The sequence below is a fragment of the Lepidochelys kempii genome, chromosome 5 (genome assembly GCF_965140285.1).
Source record: "Lepidochelys kempii isolate rLepKem1 chromosome 5, rLepKem1.hap1, whole genome shotgun sequence".
In the NCBI taxonomy this organism is placed as follows: domain Eukaryota; kingdom Metazoa; phylum Chordata; order Testudines; family Cheloniidae; genus Lepidochelys; species Lepidochelys kempii.
The window spans coordinates 131,093,508-131,120,890 of record NC_136384.1 but is presented as its reverse complement, the minus strand read 5'-3'; the positions used below and the strand labels follow the sequence as shown (position 1 = coordinate 131,120,890).

The following is a 27,383-nucleotide window of genomic DNA, read 5'->3' as shown; positions in this document are numbered from 1 at the left end:
ATTAGTATGAAGCAAAAACAGCAGCCAAGAGAAGAAACTATTTAGTAACTCATGAACAGAAAAAGTTAAAACTATTTATGGGTGGGGTGAATATATGCACATTTTCCCTTCCTCTCTGTCCTTAATCGTTTCATTATCCTGTCTCATTTTCTGGGGACTTTTAGAAAGCTAGCACAAATTATCTATACAGCGTTCAAGCGTGTGGGTATGTCTACACAGCAGTTAGACACCCGGGGCTATCCCATCCCAGCTGCAACTGTGCCTGGAAGTCTACACTGCAATGAAACAGCCCCATAGTCCGGGCGCTGCGAGCCTGAGTCAGCTGTCACAGGCCTGCTGTGGGTTTTTATTTGCAGGCCAGACGTACCCGATGAATGCTTTTCCGCCTCCACACTAAAAACAAACAATATAAAAGTAGTAAAGAAGCAAATATGTGAACCAGCATACTCAAACTAGAGTTTCATAGGATAGTAGTTGCTGTTTTTAAGAGTCATTTTGAAGGCGTGCCCATGTTAGTGACAAAACAGTCAAACAATATGTAGTCTGTTGGATGGACCTTGTCTTCACTAACAAGGTCAGCTCCCAGACTGCTGCGCTGGGCATCACAAAATGGGGAAGAGATGGCCAGCCCTCTGTGGAGATAGAGGTGGTTAGGGACTATTTAGAAAAGCTGGACGTGCACAAGTCCATGGGGCCGGACGAGTTGCATCCGAGAGTGCTGAAGGAATTGGCAGCTGTGATTGCAGAGCCATTGGCCATTATCTTTGAAAACTCGTGGCGAACGGGGGAAGTCCCGGATGACTGGAAAAAGGCTAATGTAGTGCCAATCTTTAAAAAAGGGAAGAAGGAGGATCCTGGGAACTACAGGCCAGTCAGCCTCACCTCAGTCCCTGGAAAAATCATGGAGCAAGTCCTCAAAGAATCAATCCTGAAGCACTTCCATGAGAGGAAAGTGATCAGGAACAGCCAGCATGGATTCACCAAGGGAAGGTCATGCCTGACTAATCTAATCGCCTTCTATGATGAGATTACTGGTTCTGTGGATGAAGGGAAAGCAGTGGATGTATTGTTTCTTGACTTTAGAAAAGCTTTTGACATGGTCTCCTACAGTATTCTTGTCAGCAAGTTAAGGAAGCATGGGCTGGATGAATGCACTATAAGGTGGGTAGAAAGCTGGCTAGATTGTCGGGCTCAACGGGTAATGATCAATGGCTCCATGTCTAGTTGGCAGCCGGTGTCAAGTGGAGTGCCCCAGGGGTCGGTCCTGGGGCTGGTTTTGTTCAATATCTTCATAAATGATCTGGAGGATGGTGTAGATTGCACTCTCAGCAAATTTGCGGATGATACTAAACTGGGAGGAGTGGTAGATACGCTGGAGGGGAGGGATAGGATACAGAAGGACCTAGACAAATTGGAGGATTGGGCCAAAAGAAATCTGATGAGGTTCAATAAGGATAAGTGCAGGGTCCTGCACTTAGGACGGAAGAATCCAATGCACCACTACAGACTAGGGGCCGAATGGCTAGGCAGCAGTTCTACGGAAAAGGACCTAGGGGTGACAGTGGACGAGAAGCTGGATATGAGTCAGCAGTGTGCCCTTGTTGCCAAGAAGGCCAATGGCATTTTGGGATGTATAAGTAGGGGCATAGCGAGCAGATCGAGGGACGTGATCGTTCCCCTCTATTCGACACTGGTGAGGCCTCACCTGGAGTACTGTGTCCAGTTTTGGGCCCCACACTACAAGAAGGATGTGGATAAATTGGAGAGAGTCCAGCGAAGGGCAACAAAAATGATTAGGGGTCTGGAACACATGACTTATGAGGAGAGGCTGAGGGAACTGGGATTGTTTAGTCTGCAGAAGAGAAGAATGAGGGGGGATTTGATAGCTGCTTTCAACTACCTGAGAGGTGGTTCCAGAGAGGATGGTTCTAGACTGTTCTCAATGGTAGCAGATGACAGAACGAGGAGTAATGGTCTCAAGTTGCAGTGGGGGAGGTTTAGATTGGATATTAGGAAAAACTTTTTCACTATGAGGGTGGTGAAACACTGGAATGCGTTACCTAGGGAGGTGGTAGAATCTCCTTCCTTAGAGGTTTTTAAGGTCAGGCTTGACAAAGCCCTGGCTGGGATGATTTAACTGGGAATTGGTCCTGCTTCGAGCAGGGGGTTGGACTAGATGACCTTCTGGGGTCCCTTCCAACCCTGATATTCTATGATTCTATGACCTGTGGGCCATGATGTAGAAAAATATTTATTTTGGGGAGAGTGACTTTGAGCAGAACATCTCACGTCAAATTAATCTGCATTACTATTTTCAATTCACACTGATCATCATTATATACAAGCCAAACAACGTAAGCTCTTTGGGGGAAGAGTCCACCTTTTTGTTCTGCTTGTACAGTGCCTGGTATAATGGGGTCCTGGGCCTTGACCGGTGCTACTAGGCACTACTGTAATTCAAATAATAATAACCAGCAAAGGTACAATGATGAAGTCACTGCTCTACCTCCAAATTCCCCTCAACAGGGGATTAACTACACAGCCAAGTATGGACCATTTAAGTGCAATCCAAGAAAAACTCTCAGCTGGTCTAAGCATTTTAAAACACTGTTTTTACACTCACTCTCCTCCCTGTTTCTGAGGACAGGCTCTGATTATTTCCGAGTGGGACTTCCTTGATATACTTCATATTCTGGCAAAAGGTTATGGACCAGACGCTCAAGTGGTACAAACTGGTGAAAATCCAACTTCAATGGCATTACAGCAATTTACACCAACTAAGAATCCAACCCTGTGTGGTTTTTGGTCCCTTCATCCTTGGAATTTTTCCTTTTACTTTTGCTGTCTCTGTACCAAATGTAATGGAAGACAGGCATATGGCTCCTTTAAACAACTGTTACAAACTGTTGTATATATCACCTGGTAAAGGAGATGTGGAATAGTCACAAGGTATTTTATCCCTGGACACTTAGGACTCAATTATTCCCATTGACTTCAAAGAGGAAGGATCAAGGCATTAGTAGTGCCCAGTCTCCTTCAGGTCTTGGGAGTAGAAGACTAAACCAAGATTCAAATCTGGGTGTCCCACTTAGTGCTCTGATCAGTTATGTAGAGACCACAAGTGGCTGTTTAACGGAGTTGATTTTGCCTGCATGCATTTGCTTTTATTTTTATTACTTGTGCAACGCCAAAGATGTGAATTGTGCATTAGAAACACAACTGAGATAGGTTCCTACTCTAAAGGACATGTAATCTCACTGGGATGGATACAATATAAACACTAAAAAGAAGAGGTGCAAAGGTGAGAACTGAGTTATAACTTATCAGTGATGGCAGATTAGGCAAAAGGATGCATTATGCACCCTATGCATGAGTTCTGTATTGCTCTGTAGTCAAGCTGATATTTATATGGCACATTTTACCCATTTGAGGTTGCTGCACATACCTACAGCACTATAGAAAGATTTTCAGGGACAGTAACAAATATATTTGAGTTAAATAACTAAGTAAAGAAGTGATGTGCTACAAAAATGTATAGCAAACCCTTTTAAAGGCCATAGCCAAGTTGAAAAACACATTTCTGTCTCAAAATGTTGTACCTATTGTTGTTACAAGTAACCCTTACGACTACAGTCTTGGGATGCATCAGGAGAGGTATTTCCAGTAGGGATAAGGAGGTTTTAGTACCGTTACACAAGGCACTGGTGAGACCTCACCTGGAATACTGTGTGCAGTTCTGGTCTCCCATGTTTAAGAAGGATGAATTCAAACTGAAACAGGTACAGAGAAGGGCTACGAGGATGATCCCAGGAATGGAAAACTTGTCTTATGAAAGGAGACTCAAGGAGCTTGGCTTGTTTAGCCTAACTAAAAGAAGGTTGAGGGGAGATATGATTGCTCTCTATAACTATATCAGAGGGATAAATACCGGAGAGGGAGAGGAATTATTTAAGCTCAGTACCAATGTGGACACAAGAACAAATGGATATAACCTGGTTATTGGGAAGTTTAGACTTGAAATTAGATGAAGGTTTCTAACCATCAGAGGAGTGAAGTTTTGGAATAGCCTTCCAAGGGATGGAGTGGGGGCAAAAGATCTATCTGGCTTTAAGATTAAACTGGATAAGTTTATGGAGGAGATGGTATGATGGGATAACATGGTTTTGGTAATTAATTGATCTTTAAATATTCATGGTAAATAGGCCTAATGGCCTGTGATGGGATGTTAGATGGGGTGGGATCTGGGTTACCCAGGAAAGAATTTTCTGTAGTGTCTGGCTGGTGAATCTTGCCCATATACTCAGGATTTAGCTGAGGTATATTTGGGGTCGGGAAGGAATTTTCCTCCAGGGCAGATTGGAAGAGGCCCTGGAGGTTTTTCGCCTTCCTCTGTAGCATGGGGCACGGGTCACTTGCTGGAGGATTCTCTGCTCCTTGAAATCTTTAAACCATGATTTGAGGACTTCAATAGCTCAGAGATAGGTGAGGTTTTTCACAGGAGTGGGTGGGTGAGATTCTGTGGCCTGCATTGTGCAGAAGGTCAGACTAGATGATCATAATGGTCCCTTCAGACCTTAGTATCTATGAATCTACTATACTGGATAGGAGGAAAAAATTATTTTTCTCCATTTAAAAATAATTGACATCATCTTAATTTTCCCAAAGTTTCACAATTGTTTGCCATTGGCCCTGCTCAAAACCTTCATTCACTTTAGGAGAAATTTCCCTACAGCCGCCAGCAAACTCCCACCAGCTGTTTTGCCTTTTTCTCCCATGTGGGAAACAGTTTATTCGTTTATGACAAATACTCAAAGGCAATTAGAAGTCAGCTTTATCCTACTGTCATTACACAAAAAGCATTTGTAGTTTTAAACAGCTGCACACAATTATCATAAAAGAAACTCTGGAAAAAATATTCAGGAGGTGGATTTTAAAATAACAACAACATTTAATAACTAATTTATCTCTACCTCAAAAGAAATTAGGAAAAGAAAACTGCTTTGCCAGTGATTTCTTACCTGTATAAAGAAACAAAGGAAAAAAATTCCCACGTAATTCTGTCTTTGCCCCGCACCCTCAAAATGAACTATTTCTGTCTCCATGCAGATCACATGTTAGGAGCACATGTACTTGGATTTGCAGAAGTGCCTGACTTCAGAAATAAACAATATTTTTACTACTGCTTTATGGGACAGGAAATGGAACTACTTAAACTTTCAACAACAACTAAAAAACATCCCACATTTCCAGATGGATTACAATACTGATCTTCCAATTTTCCAGGCCCACCAAGAAAAACTGGGTCTTTGATCCATGTAACTGAGGGCACAGAGTAGGTCTTCGAACAATAGAATGGCATAGACCTACCTTCAAAATAAATTATCTACACTACTTATTTTTTTTTTAAAAATTGTATATATAAAACCTATAACTAATTATAGGTAAGTATGGTTTATTTTGGTGTAGTTTACACTGGTAAACACTAGATTAAATTAAAATAAGAAATTCAAAACAAAATAAGCAGCTACATACTAAGGGCCTATCTCCACTTACCGTGGATCGACGCTGTGGCGATCGATCCACAGTAGGGTCGATACAGCGGGTCTAGTGAAGACCCACTAAATCAACTGCCAATTGTTCTCCTGTCGACTCCGGTACGCCAGTGTAGACGCCGTAGTAAGTCGACCTAAGGTACGTAGCTGGAGTTGCATAACTTAGGTCGACTTAGCCCCGTGGTGTAGACCTGCCCTAAGTCTGCTTTTAAACAGTAACAGCGAAGAAGAAAGCAACAGCTTGAAGACTTGCGCCTATGGGTTAGAAAGTAATATACATTTGGATATGCAAGAGAGCATACACACAACCCCAAAGGTTACTGCTTTCTTGAGAGCTCTGGAGCTTGTGGGTTTTAAAACATGTGCTCTCAAAAGCAGGATCTGCACAAACAATTCTCAGTGGAGAATTTTAAGCTATGCCTCCACAGCAACTGTACCTTTGCCCCACACTGCATTAAAAAGGCAGTCAGGTTTATCAAGGCATGCATGAAGGGACAATACTGTATTCGTAAGAGGGCTGATGGTTTGAATTTCTTGGCGCTGGCACGTGTAAAATCTCAACCTTAATTTGCACTATGCAGGTACATTTATAACAGCAATTCCTGGGTTTTCTTTGGTAAGGAAGGACTTTGCTTCAGGAAAATAACACAAACAAAAACCACAGTATATTTTACTAAATGGTACTGAGAGTGGTGAATTTACATAGTGTGGCCTTGATTTTCTAAATCTCACTAATCTACAGAGTACAAACAGAATTTGAAATTAATGTTGAATTTACCAAAGGAACAGGGACACTGAAGATGACAAGACAGGGAATGAACTTCACTTCTTTTCTACACATGGTAATTTGTTTTAGACAAGAGTCTCGTTTTACAAGAAGTAGGTATAGTTTAATTTTAGGCCATGTTGCTGAAATCTAAACTTGGGAACATGAAAAGCTGCCAGAAATTTGCATCTGGACTATTTCGTCATAATTTAATATGTAGCTGGTATCACATAAGGGGCAAGTTAGGATAACTGTGGGTACTTGAATATAGGTATGATGTGCACTTCTACTTACATCTTCAGCTTTTGAACCTTGCTCCTGCAAAGATTTCTGCAATTCTTCAACCTGTGACTGCACCTCCAGAAGTCTCTGATTTACCAGCCTAGAAAACGGATACAAATTTTACTTTTCAAAGGGAGTGAATAATTGTGTCTGTGATTTTTGTCTCTCTTTTAGAGCTTATTTTTCAGAGAATTTAATTTTAAATATACTGACAGTTTCATACATTCAAAAGTCTGAGACACACATTTTGTGCCCACCAGTACTGGCCCACTTACACAAGAGATGCAAAGACACATTAATTTATTCAAAGTCTGCAACAGCCTTTAGAGAGATTATGGCCAAACTCTTCTGCTGTTTCCTACAGCAGTGGTTCTCAACCTTTCCAGACTACTGTATCCCTGTAAGGAGTCTAATTTGTCTTGCGTACCCCAAGTTTCACCTCACTTAAAAGCTACTTGCTTACAAAAATCAGACAAACGTACAAACGTGTCACAGCACACTATTACTGAAAAATTGCTTACTTTCTCATTTTTACCATATAATTATAAAATACATCAATTGGTGTGTTATACTTGAGCCTCTTTTTCTCTTGTGAACCTTATTTGAAGCCCTAGTCCAACCACCTGGGGCTGAAGCATTTAAGTGAGCTTTGCCCCTCCCCCCCCAACTGCTGCCCCTGTTACATGGGGCTCCAAGCAACTGTCTTGCTTGCCACCCCCTAACCCATCCCGCAACCCCGAAGTTGAGAAACACTGATCTAGATGAGTTGAGTACCCCCTGGAAGACTTCTGCGTACCCCCAGAGGTACGTGTATCCCTGGCTGAGAACCACTGTCCAGGAGCATCTCTGTCCATGAACACTTCAGGTATGGATATGCCTCATATGACTTTCTTTCCAGTTGGACATCATGGGAAGCTGTAACACTCATTATTAGTGGGTCAAAGATGCAGCTTTTTCTCTTATGAACCCACACAGTGATGACTTGCCTGCTCTTTCCTATCACTCAAAAAGAATAAATTTAAAAAATGTCATTTTAAGCTTATTATGTCTTTCTCCTTTTAAAAAAAATGACCTAGAAGATTAAAATAGTTCTACCATTTAACAATTATGCAGTATATTTGGTAACTTCAGGTTAACTCATGATTATGAGTAATAGTTTAAAAAAAACAGAGTAACTAAAACAGTTGTTTTTTCTGTAAAATACTGCGAAGCCCTGTGGGTGAGCCATGACTGCATAACTTATATATCAAAAGAGGTCTTCTTTTGGACAAAACTAAACCATTACCCGTATCCTACCAACTTTTTGTAGCTTATAGGAATGAATCCTTAGGTAGAGCATTTTCTACACAGAGACTCTTCAAATGGAACTAGCTCTGCTATCATCAGACTGGAGTTCCAGTTCCTGAAGGTCTAAAGACATGTTCCACATGGAGCATGGCTGCTTCTGCTGACTTGGTCCGAGATGTATCTATAGATGAGATCTGTCAGGCTGTGCAGGGGGAATCAAGCCCTAGTCATAGACAATTAGGGTGGAAGAGACCTCAGGAGGTCATCTAGTCCAATCCCCTGCTCAAAGCAGGACCAACACCAACTAAATTATCCCAGCCAGGGCTTTGTCAAGCTGGGCCTTAAAAACCTCTAAGGATGGAGATTCTACCACCTCACTAGGTAACCCATTCCAGTGCTTCACCACCCTCCTATTGAAATAGTTTTCTCCTAAAAGCCAGCCTAGACCTCCCACATTGCAACTTCAGACCATTGCTCCTTATTCTGTCATCTGCCACCTCTGAGAACCACCAGGCTCCATCCTCTTTGGAACCCCCCCTTCAGGTAGTTGAAGGCTGCTATCAAATCCCCCCTCACTCTTCTCTTCTGCAGACTAAATAACCCCAGTTCCCTCAGCCTCTCCTCATAAGTCACATGCTCTAGCCCCCTAATCATTTTTGTTGCCCTCCGCTGGACTCTCTCCAATTTGTCCACATTCTTTCTGTAGTGCGGGGCCCAAAACTGGATGCAAAACTCCAGATGCAGCCCCACCAGTCCCGAACAGAGGGGAATAATTATTCCCTCAATCTGCTGGCAATGCTCCTACTAATGCAGCCCAATATGCTGTTAGCCTTCTTGGCAACCAGGGCATGGTGCTGGACTCGTATCCAGTTTCTTGTCCACTGTAATTCCCAGGACGTTTTCTGCAGAACTGCTGCTTAGCCAGTCGGTCCCAGCTTGTAGCAGTGCATAGGATTCTTCCATCCTAAGTGCAGGATTCTGTTGAACTTCCATCCTAAGTGCAGGACTCTGTTGTCCTTGTTGAACCTCATCAGATTTCTTTTGGCCCAATCCTCTCATTTGTCTAGGTCACTCTGGACCCTATCCCTACCATTCAGCACATCTACCTCTCCCCAGCATCTTAGTGTCATCCGCAAACTTGCTGAGGGTGCAATCCATCCCATCATCCAGATCATTAATGAAGATATTGAACAAAACCAGCCCCAGGACCGACTCCTGGGGCACTCTGCTTGATACCAGCTGCCAACTAGACATCGAGCAGTTGATCGCTACCCGTTGAACTTGACGATCTAGCCAGCTTTCTATCTACCTTATAGTCATACAATATCAGGGTTGGAAGGGACCTCAGGAGGTCATCTAGTCCAAGCCCCTGCTCAAAGCAGGACCAATCCCCAATTTTTGCCCCAGATCCCTAAATGGCCCCTTCAAGGATTGAACTCAGAACCCCGGGTTTAGCAGGCCAATGCTCAAACCACTGAGCTATCCCTCCCCCGCAATTAGTCCATTTGTCCAATCAATACTTCTTTAACTTACCGTATTAAAAGCTTTGCTAAAGTCAAGGTATAATTTATACATTTATAAAGCACCACCCTCTCAATTCTAGGACTTGATCAGATTGCTGTTTGAAAGGGCAGTTAGTTCTACAGTCTTTACTCAGAATTACTCCTAAGGCCTCCTGCTGGAGTGTAATACTACCGGCTAATCAATACTCCCTTCTACCAACAGAGGAGGTCTGCAGAGGTAGTTCATTAAGGAGAAATTTTTAGTTACCTGTAAATGGACCTCTCTAACTGTATTACCACCTCTGCAGACCTGCACTAATCCCTTTTCTTCAGAGTCCTTTATAGGACATACTGAGGCAGAGAAGAACTGAGAACAGGTTAGGGAGCAGGACCATATAGCTTTGGGTCAAGGACTACTGGGAGGCCAACGAGGCAGGGAAGCCACCAAGTGACTTTAATACTAGCATCAATACCATGGTTCCCAATGTGTAAATCCAAGATTCCTCATGAAAAATGAGTATGTCCAAATATAAGTAAAGAAAGATACTGCTGAAAAATGTCATAACCTATATAGAAAACTTCAGTCTTTAGGATTCTTCTAACTTGGCATCTGAGCCAACTGTGTGGAGCCGTTTGGTGAAAGGTTTCTTGGCACAACTTTTGAATCACCTGCCTAATCTATACTCTGGCCCGACCTAGCAATTCCACTTTGATATCCATTTCACTGAATGCTTGTTTTCAGAAGGAAAATTTATGACCTCTGAGTTTGGGATTTGAGGTGTAACTCACGAGTGAACAAAATGCAATATATGCCTCATTATTTAAAGCCTGCCTGACTGACCAGATATAAGGAAATCCAAATACTCCAGGAACTGTGAGAGTTGCCGAGCTGCAACCTTCTCAGTGACCCTTCAAAAAAAGGCAGATGTCCCATTGGTCAATCATTAGCACGTAGTCATAATCAAGACTGGTTTCTTGAGCAGAGACCTCAACAATAGTCCCCTAAAGGCAAACAATGATGATCTCTACCAACAATGGACTCAGTCCAGTTCCCCTCCACTGTCCCTCCCTAGCTGGGAAGGGACATGGGTCTATCTCATAGGCTGTAACTCAAAGCTGCCCAGCATTTCAAAAACCTTAGAAAGGAACAAGGGCTAAAACTCAGGCAGCAAAGAAAACCTAGCATTTGCCCACTAGAGATATTATTCTGTTTCCACCGAAGTAACTAAGACTGGATCCCAGTGATTTTATCTTCAAAGTAACATGAAAATTCTCCACAGTGAGAAAAACATGACTGTTTTGCTAACTGGAGGTCACTAGCATTTAACAAGCTATCAACAGCTCAGAACAGTTCCACTGTCAGAGACTGAACAGCACTTCTTTACTTCCTATATAACAACAACATACAGTGTTAAAAATCTGTATGTCAGGATCAGTTTGACTTGTCATCAGACTCCAACCAACAGCACTCTAGCCATCTCCCCTCTTGCTTCATCAATGAATCATGGTGACCACTGAGGACAAAACTGGGACAGAGAGCATTAGAAGCAGCTGTATTGATAGTTGAGGACAAAAGATTATTATGAAGTCCTATGTCCTACTAAACCATCGAGAGCATGGTCAGTTGGTAGAACAGTATTTGCCCACAAAGTTACCAGGAAACTCACTGTGTTCCATCAACCTTTAAGGTCAGACCATTAAAAGAGGTCCCACATATAACCTACACTTAAGACAAGTGCACAACCTCACGGTAGGGTGGAAAAGACATGCCCATGATACTAGTATATATTGCAATGTTTGAGCTGCAACTATGGCAGGATAATGTCCAAATTCTAATAATTTCACTGGAATTATTAACAAAACTCATGAAAATATTTCTATTGCTCTAAACTTGTGCAAAATCTTTATTTTACAAAACTTAAATCAACTTGACAGAATCTCTAACGAGATTCTAACTGGCAACAATATTTATCGGTCTTTCCTTTTGGAGATACTTGTAATGTCTTCAAAAGAACGAAAAGACAAATGGAAGGAGGAGATGGAAGAATGGGTGGGAAATGAAGAGGGGAAAAGAAGGGTAGTAGCAAGGATGCAGGATCATCTTTTGTTGTGGCAGTACTAGAGAAGGGGATTCTGAAGCAATACAGGCTGCCCGTTCTGACCTTGCATTTGTCAATATCCTGAATGCTCTGCCAAGCTACACCTATAATAGAAAAGTGATAGAGGCTCCAAATTCTGGAAAGGTTTAGGTATGCTCATGTGTGGACTGAGTTGCTTTTTGATACAAAATGGCTAGATTCTTTGACCTGGGTAATGTAATGCTGACAACAGACTTCACAAGACAAAGGTGTACGAATATTTAGAAAAACAGTCATTAGAACAAAGGAATGTATTTTCATACCTGTTCTCTGTCTCCAGTTCATTCTTCCGTAGATTTGCATCATCTAGCAGGCTCTGCAACAAGGCAATCTTTTCATTGTCGGAACCTTCTTGGTTAAGCTTCAGCATCTTGTTCTCATGCTGAAGACGAATGAGTTTCTCCCTGGAGAAACAAAATAAAAACTTCTATACAAATCGTATAGATCGCTACAAGGAGCTAATCACAGGAAGTGTGAATATAATTTTCTCTTTACCAGTTTTAGAGATGATTAGAGTAATTGTTAGTAATTGATAGAAGTAATTGTTACTTCACTTGAACCACCAAAACAGTAACATGTGATAGGGTTACTTATTCTGTTTGGAACCTGAAGTTTTAGATGGAGATTCAGTCATTTTCAGAAGACAACTGCTTGGGATTTGATTCAGTATTCGTCAGCTTATATGATATCACTAATAAATGTTAAAGAAATATAATACACACAAAAGAAAGTTACTCATCCATAGCTGGCATTCTTTGAGTACCTTATTACACAGATCCATGCTCATGGAACGTGTCTATATATTGCACCAAAGCCTGCATCAGTGGGGAACGAGTGGACTTTGTCTTGAGCTATGAAATATTCCAGGCGAAGCTTAAAAAGAGATGTGGACCCCCATGTACCTTCATTTGTTTCTACTTCATTGGAATCCAACACAGACTCAAAAGAAGTGCGGATAGAAAATGGGGATGTGGATCTGTACTAAATCTACTGAAAAAATTCCAGGCATAGTTGAATAACTTGCTTTTTTCTTTTGTGTACTGTTAGTTGAGATACCCACACTTGGAAGACTGACAAGTGGTAAACCCGAGAGAACTGATTTGAGGAGAAGACTAAATGACTGCAGGACTCCCCTCTCAAACTGGATTTTTAGAATGATGAGGTGAATAAAGCTGTGTAAAAGGTACAGGCTGAACTCCATACAGCAGTGCCAACGAGTCTTTATCAGGGACAAGAATATCCATCGATTCAACCTTTTAAAGCAGGTTTTAACCCATTTTGACAAAGGAAATTGCTTCTTATTTAACCCACAAATAGTCTAGGGGATTTAAGGAAGAATTTTGTTCTGTTAAGATAGTGAACATGGGTCATCTTAGGATATAAAGTATGCAGCATAACCTCCCTTGGCAGGGATAAATGTTGGGCAAAGATGCTGCTCCACATCCTCCTTTCAAAACACAGGGGTAAACAGGTCAGCCACTGAAACCTGGAGCTCACCATTTCTGCTGGATGGTATAAGGGGCACAAGCAGCTTAGGGGTCAATCATAAGACCCATTCTGGAATGTAAATGGGTCAGAAAGACGATGGCTCTGGCCAGCTATGGATTCCCCTTGTGAAGAACAAGTCAGGGATGGTGTAAAGCTGGCACGTTCTCTTCTACACTAGCTCCTGGAGGCTCCCAATGGCAAAGGGGTGGATACACCAGAGAAGGAGTGTGTACTCTGGCAACACATGGCTGGAAGTTGAGGACTGCCCTTGTATTCTGTCAGACCAGGATTTCTGATTTCTAAAATAAGATGTCTTTTTATGACAGTCCAATGAAAGAAAGAACTGAAAGGAGCTATGATATCTAAAAGGTGGTGTTTCTCCTGGAAGTTCACTGTTAAAGAAACAGTTTACCTAGAATCCCTTCCTTCTTCTAACAACCTACCTCGGTAGCTGGTAGCTCTTTGCTGTCAATCCCTGCTGGAACCACTATCCCTACATCTTATAGAGGAGGAGTGGTTCTCTAGGGAGTGATGGTGCTGCTTTTTCTGATTTTTCTCATGATCTCTCAATATCAAGGAAGAAGCTTTCAGTAACAAACTCAAAGTCACTCTTCAAAACATTCCAGTCCCTCGCAGAGTTGAACTTTGACTTGCCTCAAGGATGGGACTTGAAATAAAGGATGGCTCAGACTCTGCCCTAGAAGCTATATCTTTTTCCATCAGCATCAACCAGAGTGGAGACCCAGGTAGTTATGGGCTCAAGTAATAAACTGCAAGCAGACAGAGGATCCTGAGGCAAGCGCCCCTCACTGAGCATTGAGTATCAAGGTCTGTTACGATATGTCTACACAGCCCACAACAGTGAGTCTCCCAGCCTGGGTCAACAGACTGGGGCTTGTGCTACCACGCTAAAAGTAATTGTGTAGACATTGCAGCTTGGGCGAGAGCTTTGGCTCTGAAGCCTAGGGATGGGGGGGGACATCAGAGCCCAAGCTCCAGCCTGAGCTGCATCCTCAAAGCATTGTCTACACAGCTATTGTTAGTATGGCAGCATGAGGCCAAGTCTGTCAATCCGGGCTGGGAGGCTTGCTGGCACGGAGATGCGTAGACATACCATTACAGGTTTCCTGTCTCTACAGCAAGGTTAGGTCTTAAAGCTCATCTTTCTTCCTGGGTCTGCCACCATGGAAGAATGACCATCACACTGAGGATAGGAGAGAGAGATGACTAGAAAACCGAAACAACTTAATCCCTAAATACTTATAAACAGAAAAACTGTCAAGGTTCCTTCCCCACTCTGAACTCTAGGGTACAGATGTGGGGACCTGCATGAAAGACCCCCTACACTTATTCTTACCAGCTTAGGTTAAAAACTTCCTCAAGGTACAAACTTTTCCTTGTCCTTGAACCCTATGCTGCCACCACCAAGCGTGTTAAACCAAGAACAGGGAAAGAGCCCACTTGGAGATGTCTTCCCCCAAAATATCCCCCCAAGCCCTACACCCCCTTTCCTGGGGAAGGCTTGATAAAAATCCTCACCGATGTGCATAGGTGAACACAGACCCAAACCTTTGGATCTTAAGAACAATGAAAAAGCAATCCAGTTCTTAAAAGAAGAATTTTAATTGAAGAAAAAGTAAAAGGATCACCTCTGTAAAATCAGGATGGTAAATACCTTACAGGGTAATCAGATTCAAAACAGAGAATCCCTCTAGGCAAAACCTTAAGTTACAAAAAGACACAAAAACAGGAATATACATTCCATTCAGCACAACCTATTTTACCAGCCATTTAACAAAAGGAAATCTAACGCATTTCTAGCTAGATTACTGACTAACTTAACAGAAGTTCTGAAGAGCACTCCTGATCTGGTCCCGGCAAAAGCATCACAGACAGACAGACCCTTTGTTCCCCCCTCTCCAGCTCTGAAAGTATCTTGTCTCCTCATTGGTCATTTTGGTCAGGTGCCAGCGAGGTTATCTTAGCTTCTTAACCCTTTACAGGTGAAAGGGTTTTGCCTCTGGTCAGGAAGGATTTTATAGTTCTGTATACAGAAAGGTGGTTACCCTTCCCTTTATATTTATGACACTAACTCTACCTATTACTATGCTTAGTTGACTGTTTACAATAAAAACTAACTCTTGACCAAGGAGAAATAACAAAGGAAAATGATCAAAGGACTGAAAAAGTTAAGGAGTTCTAATCTGCTGCCTTGGAGACTGGAAGGAACCAAAGGTGAACAGTAGGCATGGCTCCTTCTAAAGCCCTACCTCAAACTTTTCATAGCTCAAGGTGAAGTCTGCATTGCCCCCAAAGAACAAAGCTTTCCAGAGGGCTCTGGGATTAGTATGGAAAACGCAGGTACATCACAAGAGTATGTATCTCTGACAATATTAGAAGGGAAAGCTCTTTTTAAAAATAGAGGATAAACTTAGCTTGGAACTGACAGCATGGTTTTATCTAAATTATAGTTGAACTCTCACTATATCATAATAACGTGCAGACTGTATAATATACTGATCAGAATGTATGCTTACCATTGCCTACCACTGCTAAATGGCACTTTCCCAAGACCTTTTCTGTCTGGTTTTAAAACATGGTAGCTGCCTATTTACCATAGGAAGCCGTTACTGAAGGTATTTTGTACTGCTTTTCCCAAGCCTCTATATGAAAATCTCCTTTTTATTCACAGTTCTGAATCAATAAAGAAATAAGTGATTCAGAACTGAAGGAACTTAAGGGCCTAGCCCTGCAACTGCTTGCTGGAAAAGCACTTACTCTTGCGTGTGGTCCCCTACACATCAGGAGCACTATTCACCATAGTAAGCACTATATCTGGCAGTAAGCATTTGCAGAATTAGAGTCCTGGGATGTGGACAGCAGTGCACACCAAAATGCTGTGCTGTAACTGCTCCCATGCGAATGCTTTGGGTACAAACTAAACGACTCCTACTTTGCATTAATGTAGTCCTCTTCAAACAGGACTACTTGAATGTAGTCACATTAGTAAGAGTACAACACGAGTATAGCAGTAGGAATATACTACCAACCCCCTGATCAGGATGGTGAAGGTGACTGTAGAATGCTCAGGGAGATAGAGAAGCTACAAAGGCAGAAAATGCAATAATAATGGGGGTTTCAAACTATCCCCATATTGACTGGGTACATGTCACCTCAGGATGGAATGCAGAGATAAAGTTTCTTGACACCATAAATGACTGCTTCTTGGAGCAGCTAGTCCTGGAACCCACAAGGGGAGAAGCAATTCTTGATTTAGACCTAAGTGGAACACAGGGTCTGGTCCAAGAGGTGAACATAACTGAAGAGCTTGGTAATAGTGACCATAATGTAATTACATTTAACATCCTTGTAGGGGGAAAACAGCTGGAAAAACCCACTACAGTAATATTTAACATCAAAAAGGGGAACTACACAAAAATGAAGACGGTTAAAAGGAAGAGTCACAAGGGAGAAATGCCTGCAAACTGCAAGGGGACTATATAAAAACTCCACAATAGAGGCTCCAACTAAATGTATACCCCAAATTAATAAAGACAGTAAGAGGACCAAAAAATGCCACCATGGCTAAACAGCAGAGTAAAAGAGGTGGTTAGAGGCAAAAAGGCAACCTTTAACATTGGAAGTCAAATACTAGTAAGGAAAATAGAAAGGAACATAAACTGTGGCACATTAAGTGTAAGTGTAAAGCAGGCAGGCCAAGAAAGAATTTGAAGAGCAAGTAGCAAAAGACAAAAAAAATTGCTGTTAGGTTTTATAAGTACATGAGAAGCATGAAGCTGGCCAAAGAATCAGTGGGGCCACTGGACAACTGAGATGCTAAAGGAGCACTCAAGGAACACAAGGCCGTTGTGGAGAAGTTAAATGAGTTCTTCACATTGGTCTACGTTGCAGAGGATATGGGGGAGATCCCCATTCCTGAGCCATTCTTTTTAGATGACAAATCTGAAGAACTGTCCCAAATTGAGGCATCAGTAGAGGTGGTTTTGGAAGAAATTGATAAATTAAACAGTAAAACACAACACCAAGATAAAATGGTATTTCTGAAGGAACTAAAATGTGAAATTGTGGTATGTATTCTATCACTTAAATCAGCTTCTATAGAAGATGGATGGAGGGTAGCTAATGTAATGCCTATTTTTAAAAAGGCTTCAGAGGTGATCCTGGAAATTATAGGTCAGTATCTAAAATCGTTACCAGGAAAACTGGTTGAAATTACAGTAAAGAACAAAATGATCAGAAATGCAGATAATCTCAATATGTTGGGGAAGAGTCAACACAGCACAGGGAAATCATGCCTCACCAATCTATTAGAATTCTTTGTGGGAGTCAACAAGCATGTGGACAAAGGTGATACAGTGTACTTGGACTTTCAGAAAACCTTTCACAAGGTCCCTCACCGAAGACTTTTAAGCAAAGTAAGCGGTCATGGGATAAGAGGGAAGGTCCCCTAATGAATCAGAAACTGGTAAAAAGATAGGAAATACAGAATAGGAATAACTGCTCAGTTTTCAAAAAGGGGAGAGGTAAATAGTGGGATCCCCCAAGGATCTGTACTGGGACAAGTGCTGTTCAACATATTTATAAATAATCTGGAAAATGGGGTGAACAGTGAGGTGGCAAAATTTGCACAATACAAAAAGATAGTTACATTCAAAGCTAACTACAAAGGAATCTCACAAAACTGGGCGATTAGGCAACAAGTGGCAGATGAAATTTAATACTGATAAATGCAAAATAATGCACACTGGAAAAAATAATCCCACCTATACTTACAAAATGATAGGGTCTAAAGCAGCTGTTAACACTGAAGAAAGATCTTTGAGTCATTGTGGATAGTTTTCTGAAAACATCCGCTCAATGTGCAGCAGCAGTCAAAAAAGCTAACTATGTTTGGAACCATTAGCAAAGGGATAGATTATAAGACAAAAAATATCATATAAATCCATGGTACGCCCACACCGTGTGTGCAGTTCTGGTTGTTTCAAATCTCAGAAAAGATCTACTAGAATTGGAAAGGATACAGAGAAGGGCAACAAAATGATTAGGGGTATGGAGCAGCTTCCATCTGAGGAGAGATTAAAAAGACAGACTGTTCAGGTTAGAAAAGAGACAACTAAAGGGGGATATGAGAGAGGCCTATAAAATCACGAATGGCATGGAGAAAGTGAAAAAGGGAGTGTTATATACCCCCTCACATAACACAAGAACTGGGGGGGGGGGTCACCCATGGAAATTAATAGGCAACAGGTTTAAAAACAAGCAAAAGAAAGTACTTCTTCACATAACATAGAATCATAGAATATCAGGGTTGGAAGGGACCCCTGAAGGTCATCTAGTCCAACCCCCTGCTCGAAGCAGGACCAATTCCCAGTTAAATCATCCCAGCCAGGGCTTTGTCAAGCCTGACCTTAAAAACCTCTAAGGAAGGAGATTCTACCACCTCCCTAGGTAATGCATTCCAGTGTTTCACCACCCTCTTAGTGAAAAAGTTTTTCCTAACATATGGTCAACCTGTGGAACTTGGTGTCATGGGATGTTGTGAAGGACAAAATTATAAATGGGTTCAAAAAAGAATTAGATAAAATTCATGGAGGGTGGGTGCACCAATGGCTATCCGCTAAGATGGTTAGGAACACAACCCCATGCTCTGGGTGTCCCTAAAAGTCTGACTGCCAGAAGTTGGGACTGGATGACAGGGGATGGATCAGTCAAAATTGCCCTGTTCTGTTAATTTCCTCTGAAGCATCTGGCACTGGCAACTGACAGAGACCGGATGTTGGGCTAGATGGACCATAGATCTAACCCAGTATGGCTGTTCTTATGACTGCAGGATCCCCACCAGGTGGCAATGAAGGACCTGTGTACTTAGCATACTGCAACATTACAGGGCAAATTAGATGAGAGAGGAGGGGCACTTTTGCCTGGAAGCCCATTTTTTACATTGTTATTAATTATTAAATCATGTTTATTATGGTAATGACTGAGGGCCAACCAAGAATTTTGACACAACAAATCCTGCTTTAGATACAACAAATCCTGCATCTTGGCAGAGGGTTAGACTAAATGACCCTTGTGGTCCCTTGTAACCCTCTAATTCTATAATGGGGCCCCACTGTGCTAAGCGCTGTACAAACACACAGTAAAAAGGAGTACTTGTGGCACCTTAGAGACTAACCAATTTATTTGAGCATAAGCTTTCATGAGCTACAGCTCACTTCATTGGATGCATACTGTGGAAAGTGTAGAAGATCTTTTTATACACAAAAAGCATGAAAAAAATACCTCCCCCCACCCCACTCTCCTGCTGGTAATAGCTTATCTAAAGTGATCACTCTCCTTACAATGTGTATGATAATCAAGTTGGGCCATTTCCAGCACAAATCCAGGTTTTCTCACCCCCCCCCCACACACAAACCCACTCTCCTGCTGGTAATAGCTTATCTAAAGTGACCACTCTCCTTACAATGTGTATGATAATCAAGGTGGGCCATTTCCAGCACAAATCCAGGGTTTAACAAGAACATCTGAGGAGGGGGAGGGGGTAAGAAAAAACAAGGGGAAATAGGTTACCCTACATAATGACCCAGCCACTCCCAGTCTCCATTCAAGCCTAAGTTAATTGTATTCAATTTGCAAATGAATTCCAATTCAACAGTTTCTCGCTGGAGTCTGGATTTGAAGTTTTTTTGTTGTAATATCGCAACTTTCATGTCTGTAATCGCATGACCAGAGAGATTGAAGTGTTCTCCGACTGGTTTATGAATGTTATAATTCTTGACATCTGATTTGTGTCCATTTATTCTTTCTTTATTTCTTCAGACTGGACAGTCTCTACGTAAAAGAGTTCATAAACACTTCCATCTCTCTGGTTGGATTGGATACAATTAACTTAGGCTTGAATGGAGACTGGGAGTGGCTGGGTCATTATGCAAGGTAACCTATTTCCCCTTGTTTTTTCTTACCCCCTCCCCCTCCTCAGACGTTCTTGTTTAACCCTGGATTTGTGCTGGAAATGGCCCAACTTGATTATCATACACATTGTAAGGAGAGTGATCACTTTAGATAAGCTATTACCAGCAGGAGAGTGGGGTGGGGGGAAGTATTTCCTTCCTTAGAGGTTTTTAAGGTCAGGCTTGACAAAGCCCTGGCTGGGATGATTTAACTGGGAATTGGTCCTGCTTCGAGCAGGGGGTTGGACTAGATGACCTTCAGGGGTCCCTTCCAACCCTGATATTCTATGATTCTATGATTCTATTTTTTTCATGCTTTTTGTGTATAAAAAGATCTTCTACACTTTCCACAGTATGCATCCGATGAAGTGAGCTGTAGCTCACGAAAGCTTATGCTCAAATAAATTAGTTAGTCTCTAAGGTGCCACAAGTACTCCTTTTCTTTTTGCGAATACAGACTAACACGGCTGTTACTCTGAAACACACAGTAGTAGACTGTCCCTCCCCAAAAGAACTTGCAATCTACTGGTTTCTTATGAATGTAGTTGGCATTTATTCAACTTCCCCGAGCTGCCTTTCAAGGTGACCTGCAAAGGATTTTTTTAAGAAGGGCTTATGCACTGTTTGCCTCATCATGACATATAAAGAAGGCCTGAAAGGTTTTTTGTTTTTTATTTTAAAAAGAGGTTCGCCTCCTGCCCTCTGCTTGTTTGTATACCTTAGAAAGTGACAGGAATGTCAACTCTGGTCTTCCCTCATTTTCCTGGAGGATTTGCAGTAGGATCTCACAGGGAGTATATTGTTCTTACATCTTAACTGAAGGGGTGAAGGTGCTGAATCTAAGATATTCTTCTCTAAACTCTTAAAGATGGTATTTAAAAAAAAACGGTGAACAGTATGACTGAAAATTCCTTCCTCACTCAATGGATCAACTTTCACCCTTCTTGGCTGTCGTGATGTACTATTACACTAGCTTTCCTGGAACCAAAAGCCTCATCTAGACTAGGAAACTTTTTTTTTTTTAAATATTGGCTAATATGATTTTATATATCACGAAGCCATCGTCTACATGAGGTGGTAGGTGGTGTTTAATGTCATTTTAGCTAAATTGCTTAAAAAAAAACTGCTCTTTTTTCCTAGTCCAGACAAGACTAGTGTCTTTCAAGCTAGAAGGTACCTGATTTCCAAGTTTAACATTAAATAAAAACCCGTTTCCTCCAGGGAAAAAATACTTTCAGACCTTCCCTATTAATCATAAAGAACCAAGCTCGCACAAGTCACAACAGAGGAATGTTCCCTGTGGTGTCCAGATTAGTTATAAATGTTGAAGGCTGTGTGGCCTGGTGGATAGGGCATTGGAATGGGAGTCAGGAAACCTGGATTCTATTCTCAGCTCTGTCACTGAGCTGCTTGATATCCTTGGGCAAGTCATTTCACCACTTCGTGTGTGTTTCCCCTCCCACCCTTTGCCTATAGGGCCCAGAGCTCCATTGAGAATGCTGAGGTTTGTTTTCTCTCCTTTGTAGGTTACCTTTAAGGCTCTTGTGATAAATGCCTCTTTGAAAATACTGCTTCAGAAAGCATTAATCCCCTCTTCACTGCTCTTTAACTAACCTTGAACTAACTCATGTCACAGCTACGTACAGTAAAATTGCCAGAAAGGAATCCCCTTTTGTTAGTAGCCATCCAGCAAGTACCACCTTCACCACTCCAGAGAAGAGTTCTCAAACCCATATGCATCTGCCCAATCATTGAAAACAGATGTACTGACATCTCAAGAGGAAAAAATAATTCCAATGGAGTTACAATGTATTTCTTAGAGATGGGGGTCCCCTAATTACTCCAGTTTCAAGCTGCAGTGATACTAGACTGTCTGGACAATATTAAATACACCCTGGACAGTCTTAAACCATACTGATTTTCAATTCTGACTTTATTCTCCTCATTTTCCCTGTTTTTTGACAAGTACTCCTGTTCTTTTTCCCTCACTTGATAATACAAATGATTTTTAAATCCAGTTTTCAGTTTGATATTTTAATTGTTTTCTCTTCAACAACATGAAGTCCCATTGTTACAAATGTTTTTCTTTTCTAACATGCCTAAAAATAGTAATATCACAAACTCTTTAGAGAAATGAGATCCAGTGAAAGCACTTAAAAAAAAACCAAAAAAAAAAACAGTATGATACAGGCTGAGGGAAGGTCAAATAAAATTCATCACAAGTGTAAGAGGAATGGCTTTGTAAGAAATCCAAAGGAGGAGAAAAGAACTAGTGTGAATCTTAGGGATAAACTTAAAAACACTGAAAAAGAACTAATCGTGTGCATACACATCCTAAAGTCTATGCAAACAATAAGCATGATTTCACTTACTTGATTTCAGGAGTAACAATTTCTGCTGCTAGGCTGTCTGACGACTCCTGGCTTCCCAGTGGCATCAATCCTGTTTCAGACATAAACAAAGAAAAGGATTAACAGAAAGTACAATAATTTTTGTTTCAAAAGGCGATGGATAAATATTGTTCAACAGGATTAAATTTGAAGAGAACATTTAAAACAATATGCTCCTTGTGAGTATGAGAGAAATAATACAGAGTCACACTATAATAGGAAGGAAAGATGAACATAACTCCATTTTTGAACAGGTTTTCGGTTTCCATTTTCCTCCATTTTGGACAAAGTTCTTTTTGTTGGTGGTGGTGTGTGTTTTTTTGTTTTTGTTTTTGTTTGGGTTTTTTTTTCAAAAAGAAAAGGAGGACTTGTGGCACCTTAGAGACTAACCAATTTATTTGAGCATAAGCTTTCGTGAGCTACAGCTCACTTCATCGGACGCAACTGTAGCTCACGAAAGCTTATGCTCAAATAAATTGGTTAGTCTCTAAGGTGCCACAAGTACTCCTTTTCTTTTTGCGAATACAGACTAACATGGCTGTTACTCTGAAACCTTTGTTTTTTTTGTTTTTGTTTTTTTACACACAAGTTACGGTTTATTCCTTGGTTCATGTAAAAATATGAATATTTGCATGGTGTGATATATGGAATATAAATCAATGCATATGTGCCATATGCACCACATAAAAGTTTAGGAAAACTATGTTAGGACATTAATGCTAATTTTTTGGAGATGAGGGAGATAAGAAAGTTGGTTTCTCACTGCCATTACTTAGAAATCAAACTCTTAAAACTTTTTTAAAACATCACATTTCGGAAGAGACCAAGCATGGAAAATTTCAGCCAGAGGTTGAAAGCTTCATGAAATTCTGAACATCTAAAAATGTGATTATAGCAGAAGTTGTTTTGTAATCTCAAGTTAGTGGATGTTAATTGGTCAACTATAAAACAAAGGTAAACCTGTCTACCTTGCACCTGTGAAACCTCTGTGGACGTTCTTTAGAAAAAAGGAACTTCGGTTTCTCTTTCTCCATTACCTGAAGTGGTGAGCTGCCCTTCTTGTGCTTGTACACATCGAAGCTCTTCGATAGTTTCTTTTAGGGAATCTCTTTCCGTTCTTAACCTCTGTGTGATTGGAAGGACAATAAATATTAATCTCATCTCTACAAATCCATCTTTAACTCTAAGCAAGTTGCCACTATGCACATCATTGCCAGCACTTTAACAAAGAGGATTAATGTGCACTGCTAGAAACGCCTTTCATAGCAAGGAATCCCAATTCATTCCCCAGGCAGAATTTAAAAAAATAAATAAATAAGGAGCAACTACTCACCAATAACTGTGGTTCTTTGAGAGTCCTGTACCTGAATAACTACACTTGTGGGGTCAAGACACCTGTACCATGAACTTCCAGAAACGTAAGGAGAGCAGTAACCCCAACAGGGCCACTCACATTGTCTTTCCTCTCCTCTTGTGCAGGGTTCCTAGCTATCCAATGGAAGCGGGCCAACACACTTTCAATTCCTTCCCCTAATATGGGAATTTTTAACCCCACTCAGAAGAAGACAGGAAGGCAGGTGGGGAATGGGAATATGCAGAAGCAAAACACTTGAGGAACTATGATTACTGGTAAGTAACTTCTCTTTCTCCTTCAAGGGCCTCTGCATACTTCCAGTGGTGGAAGATCAGTGAGCAGCATAACCCCCTAAGAAAGTCAATGGCCTTGACCTTTAGTAGAGCATTCAGTTGAGACTGGGACATGGATGAAAACTAACTGCTTGTGGCTCAATCCAGGCAAGACTGAGGTAATGCTGGTTGGAAAATAAAATCATGAAAAAATGGCAAGGATAATATCTGTCCCTCTGAGTGTTTCTCATCTGTTGTTCAAATTTGCAACATTCAGGAGACTGTTTAGATTCCCAGCTTCTTGATCAGGGAAGAAGCAACGCCCAGGATGACATTTTATTTAACAGTGCCCTAGAACTGATCAGTCACTAAACATGTTTTTAAAAGTATTAAGCCCTGTCTCTTCCAGTTGATTGGTGGTATTTAAAAACATTAGACTTAATTGTGTCAGCGAACACATTTTAAAAACACTAATGATTTTTTTGTCAAGACACTGCACAAGATCCTCCAGTCTAATGCTTTTTCTCATTGGCCAGTGTCATTACCTGACAGTCCAGGTTTGGATGAGTTTAAAAATACTGATGTCCTTCTCAGGGACTTTATATAGACTGTCCGACACCTCCATGTGGGAAGAAATTAAAAAGTTGGGGTTATTGAGGCTCTCTCAAATGCCAGGCCCAAATGGTCAGATTACAGGAAGGTTCAGTACAAAGAATGGGAGCTATTCGGTGTCTCTGGCATCAACAGGTCTCACTACAACCAGAAATAGCATTGATAGTACTGGCTATCCCAGACTCCAGGACCATGGGAACTGTGGACTCTTTGACACTCAGAGCCCTGAATAGCTGCCCACTTCATACCAGAGTTACATGACAACTAGATCTGCAGGTGGAGTAGAGGATGGTCTAGGGTAAAAATCTAAGCTGCAGTCTGCCTCAGAAGAACTAGGATGTGAGTCAAGTGACCAAGAACTCCAGGACAGTCTTCAACCTCCATCCAGGTACAGAGCTAATGTTCGTGAGCAGCTCCTCGCAGCTGATCTTGATGAATGCTCTCCCACCATGCCTGATCAACCCAAGTGCACCTGGGGGTCTCGGGCACTTTGGCAAGCAGTTCTCTGCTCCACCTTTGCTGGTCAGAAGGTATGGAAGGGCAGTTAAGGCTTCTTCTCTTTTTATGCCCTCTGAGCCCTGGATGACAGGAGGGGTGAGTGGCCCCAGTTGAGACTGCCCTCTAGAAGATTCCAAAAGTTCGCAGCACATGCACTTTGATCCCACAAATAGGACTATGTAGAGGCTGCACTGAAGATTTTTTACTTTAAAAGAAAACTTCTGAGTTACCTCCAGAGGAATATTGAAAGTTTGAAACCCAGTTTAAAATTAAATACACTTTACAATTACATTTGAGATTTCTGAGTCTTCCACTGCTGGATGCTCAAAGCAAAAACCTGTGACACTGTACACATGAGGAATCGGTGTAGGAGGTTAGATAAAGACAGCATGGGGAGGGACAGGAGAAAAGGATATCGAGAAGAAAAAAAAAAAGACACAAATGTGTCTTCCTGGCTCTTCATTTTTAAAATCTACTGCACACATTTTCGTAGTTACCCTGAAGCCAGATGATCGGTTTATCAAACTCCATAGTTATTATATTTATACAATATTTTACCCAGACAACAGACAATTTAAAGTGAACAAAGAACTATAACTTGGCTAAACAGGTAATTTTGATAAGCAGGTCCAGGGTAATAAGGATACAAATTTGTTTCCACCACCACAAAAAAAAGCAACATCTAAACACTTACATCTTTTTCTTTTTGGAGGCTGTCTACTTTTTCTTTCAGCAATTTGTATTCAAATTCTAATTTATCTGCTTTCTTCGATTCTTCAGATAATCTGTTTTGTAGTTCAACTACCTGTGAGACAAAGAAGGAATTGTTTGTCTATCCGTGTTCAACATAATATGCATGAAGTAAAGTTATTAATTACACTACAATGTGAGATCAGTGTTAAAACAAATGGAATATTCATATCTAGCACATTCAAAATGGTTTGTTCACCTATCTATTGTTTCAATCATCAAGGTCATTGAAGGGATCAGAATAGTACCACTTCAGTGCAAGTAAAATCTGAGACAACAAAGCTGTGAAGAAGAGAAACTGTTCTCAGTTTGTCCAACCACCCAGCTAATTATACTTTAAAATTTAAATTTGAGTAAAATCTCTATATAACCAATGAATCACCATAACTATACAATTGAGTGGATCAGAGAGATGAGGAAACTGATAATGGCCTTTCTCCATCCTCAAAAGTGTGGGGAAAGAAATCAGAAAAAAACAAACAAAACAAACAAAAAAAAACACCATAGAGAAAATCAGAGGTGCATTCTCCTACTTGCCCTATCTCTCTGTTTTCCAAGCCTCACTTTGAGAAGTCAAGCCTAAGCTTATCTGAACAGGTAATTTTTTGCTCATTTGTAAATGTGTTTTCTCATGGTTTTTGAATCTACTAATATGGAGCTTCATCTCCAAGGAATGACGGTCAAACCGCAAAATCCAAAGGAACAGAGGCACTTTTGATTATTTAACAAGAGGAAATAATGAGCTATCAAGGTCCAGTCAAAGTTCCCTTGGACACTACCATGTAGAAGATCAGCGAACAGCTATTTACAACTAGAAGAGGAGAAAACTGAATAAACCTTTCAGAGTGGACACGCAAGTCATGAAAAACAAATCAGCAAAAAGTTGCCCACTCAAAGCTTTATACCTCCTTTAACAAAGGCTCAGTTCTAGGTATAGAATTAGTAGCATGTCACAGAAAGAGCTTGGATAGAACGGCACTGAAGGAAGATCAGCATGCAAACTCTATAGCTGAATGGAAACTCTGATGAAGATACATCTACTTGTAGCTTCTTGTGAAGCAATTTATAAGGAGCCAATGTCTGCTTTGTTTTAGAGTTAGAGAAAGAGGTATGTGTGTAAATAAAAATACGCTTTAAATAGGGCTGTTGATTAATTGCAGTTAGTTCTCGCGATTAACTCAAATAAAGTAATTGCAACTAATCGCAGTTTTAATCGCACTGTTGAACAATAGAGTACCAATTGAAATTTATTAAATATTTTGGATATTTTTCTACATTTTCAAATTCATTGATTTCAATTACAACACAGAATACGAAGTGTACAGTGCTCACTTTATATTATTTTGATTATAAATATTTGCACTGTAAAAAAAAGCAGTATTTTTCAATTCACCTCATACAAGTACTGTAGTATAATCTCTTTATTATGAAAGTGAAACTTACAAATGTAGATTTTTTTGTGCTACATAACTGCACTCAAAAACAAAACAATGCAAAACTTTAGAGCCTACAAGTCCACCC

General features: G+C 40.9%; 1 protein-coding gene across 12 annotated transcripts in view; it reads right to left on the bottom strand.

Moving 5' to 3' along the window:
- The window catches only part of HOOK3 (hook microtubule tethering protein 3), a 143,161-nt gene that overhangs the window by 38,919 nt on the left and 76,859 nt on the right, over positions 1–27,383 (bottom strand). For all 12 annotated transcript variants that reach the window (XM_073345890.1, XM_073345889.1, XM_073345888.1 and 9 more), the window contains 5 exons: positions 25,807–25,917; positions 23,414–23,501; positions 22,359–22,428; positions 11,791–11,931; positions 6,613–6,700 (listed from right to left, as the gene is read on the bottom strand). In XM_073345890.1, the coding sequence (XP_073201991.1) occupies positions 6,613–6,700; positions 11,791–11,931; positions 22,359–22,428; positions 23,414–23,501; positions 25,807–25,917 (498 nt within the window). The remainder of the gene's footprint in view (positions 1–6,612; positions 6,701–11,790; positions 11,932–22,358; positions 22,429–23,413; positions 23,502–25,806; positions 25,918–27,383) is intronic.